The 7,057-nt window shown below is 42.4% G+C and overlaps 1 protein-coding gene across 1 annotated transcript in view; it reads left to right on the top strand.

Annotated features, from left to right (window-relative positions):
* The window catches only part of mgat5 (alpha-1,6-mannosylglycoprotein 6-beta-N-acetylglucosaminyltransferase), a gene marked incomplete in the record, with an annotated part of 64,815 nt that overhangs the window by 31,286 nt on the left and 26,472 nt on the right, over positions 1-7,057 (top strand). Inside the window, 3 exon segments of the mRNA XM_025010059.2 lie at positions 1,208-1,284; positions 2,825-2,914; positions 5,804-5,875. Of these exon segments, the coding sequence (XP_024865827.1) occupies positions 1,208-1,284; positions 2,825-2,914; positions 5,804-5,875 (239 nt within the window).

The following is a 7,057-nucleotide window of genomic DNA, read 5'->3' as shown; positions in this document are numbered from 1 at the left end:
AAACGCATCGACAAACACTTTGTGTCTGCAAAACATGTGAGGAGAGCTGCAGACCAGGGACAATCCAGAAATGCTCATGAATGTCAGTTTAGAAGCTCTCAAAGTTCTCAAATAAAGCACCTTTTGAGAATGTCAATGTTTGTTGGGAATTATCTTACAAAACTAGGAAGGATTTTTGGTTTAGATATTAAAAGTTATGGGTTTTTATTGATTTTAGTAAAATAAAAAGGCAACTTTTAGGAAAACGCCAGCAAAACCTTGTTAGTGGACTCTTTAGTCGAGGCATTTTGAATTTTTCCTCTTTTTTTTTTTTTTTTAATGGTACCCAATACAACTACAATAAAACTTTATAAAGTCTTTTAAAATCAGCCCCGTTGAACCAAAGTGTTGCACGCCAGCAGAAATGAAAACACAAGAGGCAAAAAACACAAAATTCCCCAACAAAGCAATAAAAGATGAGACAATAAAACAATAAAAGGCCAACATCTTACACGGAGTTAATCATAAACCAAACAATCAGTGTCGGTCTGGGCGCCAAGACAAGTTTGGTTGTTTGTCTTTGAGTTCAATAAGTAATGGACGAACATTTCAACGACTTTTCAAGGAAGTTCCTTCATCGCGTTCGATAGGATTAGTCTAGATAGTCTGTAATTGGAGAAATTGGACAATCTTCAAGGCAAATACTGCGAGTTTTATCCGTCTGCAAGTCAACAAATACAGGCAGACTTTGTGCAAAGCGTCATAAATGCCTTGTGGACGGGTAATAACCAATCCCTCCCGAGTCACGCAAATCCGATTTCTGCTTTTAAGCGAAACGCCGTGTCATTTCTTTATCCGTCCGGCAGCTTGTCTGTTGTGACGGGTTGAGAAGTGATGCAATACATCAACTAAATATTCGCCTATGCTGGAAATACCTCTTTTTTTTTTTCTTCTTCTTTTAGTTGCTTTGGCCGGCAGTAACGCTGTAATGCTCACGTTGCACCACTAGGCTTCAGTGGCTTTCCTGTGTGGTCCTCCAGGGCCACCGTACTGCATGTTTTCCTTGTTTCCTCTGCTCCAACACACCTGCTTCACGGTTAAATCACCTCTTCATGTTCTGCAGAAGCCTGTTAATCACCCATTGATTCGGATCAGGTGTGTCGGAGGCGGCGATTAAAACGTTTGCGTCTGACCCATCGATTTTCCTCCTCTCTATTCCCCCCCCCAGATCTTCTGAACGGAGCCCAGGAGAAGTGCGAGCTGCCACCGTTGGAGGGCTTTCCGCACTGCGAGAGCAAACTCAAGGTGAGCCACGAGCGCGAAGCCCTCCGGTCTTTCCTGGCTTTATTCCAACTTGTGCGCGGTTCGAGTGACGCGTCTCCATCGGGATAAGAAAATGAAAGTTGTTGTTTTTGCTGCTCTGTAGCGTTCAGGTGTGTGTTGGCACAATGCCAAGGCAGAAAGTCATCAGCAATAACCTTTAGAGAAGAAACTGTTGCTTCTCTATGGATTCGGAACGAGTCAAAGGTCGTTTCCAAACTGCCTGGAGCGCATCGTTCCACAGATGGCTGCCAATCTTCCCAGGAGTGGACTCCGCTGTCAGTTCACCCGAGATCAGACCGTGCAATGCTCGGAGAAAGGACGAACGACTCAGGAGCTCCATTTCTGGCTTTACAGGAGTCAGTTAGGAGGGGAAAGGTCAAAGTTCACGACAGGACAATTGGAAAAACGGGTACGACATGTTTGGAAGGGTTGCAGGAGCCTCTTTTCCCTAAAAGCAAAATGGCCACGCGACTTAGGTTTGTAGTTTCTGAATGAACCACAGGACTTCTGGAAGAATCTCGTTTGAACAGAAGATATATATATATATATCTTCTGTTCAAACGAGATTCTTATATATATAGCATCAGTAAATAAATCCCTCGTTTACAGGAACTGCCACCTTGTATTTTTGGAACCAGAGTCTGTGCACTAGCAACGTGGAGCTTTAAGCCCCGCCTACTCCCCCGCCCATCACCATGATGCAACACGACCTTCGTTTTAAAAGCACAAAAATAACTAAACGCGACTAAATGTGTCGGAAAAATGAGTTTTAGAACAAACGGGAGCAAGGAGAGAATGACTTGAATCGACGACAGGTCGACGCCCGAAAATTTAAAAAAAAAAAATTGTTTAAAATAAAATAAAAAAAAAATTTAGACAAAATTTTCTTAGAAAATTGTGGATTCTTTTTTTTTTATTTTATTTTTTTGAAAAAAATTTTAAAATTTATTTTAAAAAATTGTTTTTTTAAATATATCAAAAAAATATAAAAGAAAAAAATAAAAGTTTTATTTTTTTGTTTTTTCTTTTTTCACCGAGGTCGACGTTTGTTTACGTGAAGGGGGGGGGACTTAAAACTTGTCCCCGAACCAGACTGCGCGGCGCCGGTCTCGTTCCGGCTTCAACTTCCCGTTTTCCCGAGAAATGCCGGTTTAAACGCCTGAAAACAAAACGAAAAACTTGAGCTTTCTTTCTTCTTCTGCTGTCTGACAAGCGAGCTAGCGGCTCGTGGCGAAACCAACTCGGGGACTTAAATCTATAAATTCAGAATTTTTAATTTTGTACCTTAAAAAAACATAAAAATATCTTATATATATTGGAGTTGTTTTAAGACAGAAGCGTTCGCTTTGGTCTCCTGCTCAGACTAGCCTTTAGCTCATCTGTTTGGGATCTAGCCATTGATCTACAACAGGTAAGATGTTGACTCACTTCCCTTCACAGCATCGGAACTGTCAAAACGAAGACGTCAACGACCGATTTTCCCGCTTTTTTTATCGTGTTTTCTCCTCCTCCTCTTCCTCAGTGGATGAAGGAGATGTGGCGCTCGGACTCCTGCTACTCCAACTACGGCGTGGACGGCTCCACCTGCTCCTTCTTCATCTACCTCAGCGAGGTTTGTGCACGCCGTCGCCAATCAAGCTCCATCAATTTGCCACCTAAATGTTCAAAAATGTACAACTTTATTCTCCAAAAACCTAAAAGAATTTCTGTTATTAAACAATAATAATATTACTAAAAGAAGCTAAAGAGATTCTTTATAAAGAATTTAAAGTCTCAGAAATTTCCACATTAATGTTGTATATTTACGTCACAAAACTTACATTTTAAAATCCTAAAATGTGCAAAAAAAGTCACATTTACGACCATTAAACACAAATATTTACAGAGAAGAAAAAAAAAATGCAGTGAAACTGTAGTTTGCAACAAAAAGAATTTTTTCCGTAAATATTGCTATTTGATAAACAAGAAAGTGACTTTTCTTGCACATTTTAGAGTTTTTTTCACGTAAACATGTGGCGACAATGTCGAAATTTCTGAGATTCTTTAAATTCTTTTAGTATTAATGTTATTTAACTGTATTTATAGGTGGATTTTCTTTCAAATGTGTAAATATTAATGCCTTCTGCACAAAACTGCAACATAAAACACTTGAAGAGGGATGCTTAAACAGGATTCTCCTTTTGTTTTTTTAATGAGAGTTAATGGGGGAGGTGTAAAAATGGACGACGGGGAAGGAAGGAAGTGATTGGCTGCGAGGAGGAAGAGGGGTGGGGGGTGGGGGGAGGAAGGCCTTCGAGCGAGGACATCCATTCATTAGTTATTGACGGACACATCGAGGCCGGTTATCGTTAGTTTTTTACCATTTAAACGCTGCATAAAAGCCCGTAAGGACGGGAGGTTTTATTTATTTATTTATTTATTTATTTGGGAAACACCCACCAAAAAAAAAAAAAAAAAAAGCCTCACTTGAACTCACTTCCTGTCACTGTTTGAGGGGAAGTTCGCCTGAAAAAAGTGCGACAAACGAGCGGATTCTGTTTGATCGTGGTGCTTTCAAGTGTCTCTTTTTTTTTGTTTTTGTTTATTTGTTTATTTGTTTATGCCAGGGGGGTCAAACCCAGGGACGCAAGGGGGCCAAAAATTAAAAATTGGCTCCCAGCCAAGGGCCGATCACCATCAATATTTATTAAAAATTACATAAATTAATTAGTTTTACCTTTTTCCCAGTTACAGATTATACAGAATTTAGAGCAAACAGACTTTAATGAACACATAAATAGATCAAACTTCAAAAAGCTCATCAATAGCTGTCATTTTTTACGCCTCACTCAGCTTTTAAATGAAGTTTTTAACATTAAAACAGACAAAAACCTGATCATACAGAAATTAAAACTATATATTTTTGGCTTCTAAGTCACTGAAGAGAGAAAACTTCAGTTTTTTTAAGCAAAATAAGAATCAGAGACTCGATCTGAACCAGACTGGAGGGCCGGATGAGATGTTACAGAGGGCCCGGATCTGGCCCGCGGGCCTTCAGTTTGACACGTGGTGGTTTATGCCGATTTAAAGTAAAAAAGTCCTGATTTTGTTCCTTCTAGTTCTCTAACGTTAAAGAGCAGATGGCAAAATAAATAAATAAATAAAAAGAAAAGTGAGTCGCTGCTTCGGTGCTGGAAATGGCGAGCTATGAATATTGAATGCGGGCTGAGAGGCGTCCCCCCTCCGAGGAGCCAGGCGAGCCCGCTGTTGCCATGGCGACGCGCATGTACTTCTCCATCTGCGAGCAGCCGCGATCGATCCCCCCGCCCCCTTCCCCTCCGTCGACGACGAGGGTCGGGGGTTTAACCAGCGTTAAAGTTAAACTGCGCCTGATTTATGTTTTTCAAATTCGGTCTTCTCAAAGCTGCATCCGTCCCAGTCTTAACCCTAAAACGGATCTATTATGGGATGTTCCGCTCGGATCAGGCGACCTGAAGGACTCTCGGCTGCTACCACACCGAATCTTAGCCCAGCGTCTGTAAAACTGGCTGAGCTGTGCCCGTTTTCGTGTTTCCCCGTGTCCGCTGGCTACGGTGGCCATCTTGAATCGGGTCTGCTCCGAAAGTTAATCAGCTGGAGGGGTACATCGAAGGGTTTCTCTCGGCAAGTTTCGTTTAAATTCATCCAGCGGTTCATTAGATATTTTGCTAACAGACAAACAGGGGTGACTCCCAACAGTTGACGCTGAATTTCTGAGCAACGATCCCACGCAGCGATCAGCACTCGGAGGATGTGTTGTGAATGACTCTCAGCGACTACCACACCAGATTTTAGCACAATATCTGCACAATTGACCGAATTATAACCAGTTATGTGTTCTGTAAAGGGAGTCGGCTGTGGCAGCCATCTTTAATTGGGTTCACTCCAAAAGTTAATCAGTTTTAGACATACATCCAGCGGATACTTGCTGTAAGTTTCACTGGAATTCGTCCAGCGGTTCATTAGATATTTTGCTAACAGACAAACAGGATTGATGCTCAAGTTCTAAGCATTGATCCCACGCAGCGATCTGGACTCGGAGGATGTGTTGTAAATGACTCTCAGCTACTACCACACCAAATTTTAGCTCAATATCTGTAAAATTTACTATAATAACGCCATTTTTGTGCTTTCTAAAGTCAACTGGCTGCGGCGGCCATCTTGAATCCGGTCGACTCCAAAATAAAATCAGGTGTAGATGAACATCCAGCGGTTAATTCAGCGGTTAATTGCTGCCAAGTTTCATTCGAATCCGTCCAGTGGCTCGCAAGATATTTCGCTAACAGACGAGCAGACGCGGGCCAAAAAAGCTTTGTCCCTTTCTGCGGCGGGCGTGGGATCGAACGGCCGGGTTCGACCGCAGCTCTTCCACGTTTTTCGGCGAGATCTGTTCAATGGGCCGCCTAATCGCTGGCGACGATTTTTATTTTATTTTTTTTTGTTGTCAGAGCGTTAACTTTATCTCTGTCTGCTTCTTCCAAAGGTGGAGAACTGGTGTCCCCGCCTGCCGTGGAGGATGAAGCTCCTGAACGACGAACGGGACCAGAGCGGCCAGGTGAGCAGGAAAAAAAAAACAAAAAAAACACCTGAATATTCCTCGCTTCTCTTCTCCACGGAGACTCCGCCCCCTTTCTGAGAACCGTGGCGTCACGATTAGCTTTTATTCATTTTTTTTCCTCCCCCCCCTTTAAATATCCCGACTCGTGCGTTACGGTGGCGCTTTCAGGTGGAACCGTTTGCATAAAGCCTCGTTGTTGTTGTTGTTGGGAACAAAAACAGACGTAGGAGTCGGCTCGGTTCGGCCGTTTCGCTCGCGGCCGTCAGACAACAGGATCTTGTTTGGGGTTAAACAAAAACACGGTTAATGATTCTACTGATGTTAACATTGCTTCTGTTGACGATCTCTGTGAATAATAACTGAGATAATAATTTGCGTATTGTGGAAGCAAAATATGCAAATCTTCTACAATGAACAGGAGAGGTTAATAAAAAAACAAAACAAAAAAAATACAGCCATACATAAATATGCCATACAGCGCTGGAAAACCAGTCCACAGTTATTCTGTCATGAGTTATTTCCAATCAGCGCTATCAGGGTGTGACGATCCAACACATTGAACACGTTTTATAAGCGGCGAGAAACTTGTCAATAACTCGTGAACGAATAAAGTTACGTTCAAACCGAGCACCCCGTTGTTTTTCTTGTGAGATTCCCAATAAGTTTGATGGGTCACATGACCCTCTTCCCATTAAAAAAAAAAAAAAAAAATTGGATCCAACATGGCCGCCATGGTTACCACCCATCTTGATAAGTTCAGCAGTTCGTACACCGAACGAATCAGCAGTTCGCAGGCTAAACGAATCAGCAGTTCGCACGCCGAACGAATCAGCAGTTCTGCACCGAACGAATCGGCAGTTCTACACCGAACAAATCAGCAGTTAGCAGACTGAACGAATCAGCAGTTCGCACGCAGAACAAATCAGCAGTTCGTACACTGAACGAATCAGCAGTTCGCACAACGAACGAATCGGCAGTTCGTACACCGAACGAATCAGCAGTTCGCACACCAACGGATCAGCAGTTCGCACACGAACGGATCAGCAGTTCGCACACGAACGGATCAGCAGTTCTAAACTGAACGAATCAGCAGTTCTAAACTGAACGAATCAGCAGTTCGCACACTGAACAAATCAGCAGTTCTGCACTGAACGAATCGGCAGTTCTACACCGAACAAA

Source organism: Kryptolebias marmoratus, linkage group LG23 (assembly GCF_001649575.2).
Source record: "Kryptolebias marmoratus isolate JLee-2015 linkage group LG23, ASM164957v2, whole genome shotgun sequence".
Lineage (NCBI taxonomy): Eukaryota > Metazoa > Chordata > Actinopteri > Cyprinodontiformes > Rivulidae > Kryptolebias > Kryptolebias marmoratus.
The sequence above is the reverse complement of the archived record's forward strand: the minus strand, read 5'-3'. Positions and strand labels throughout refer to the sequence as shown.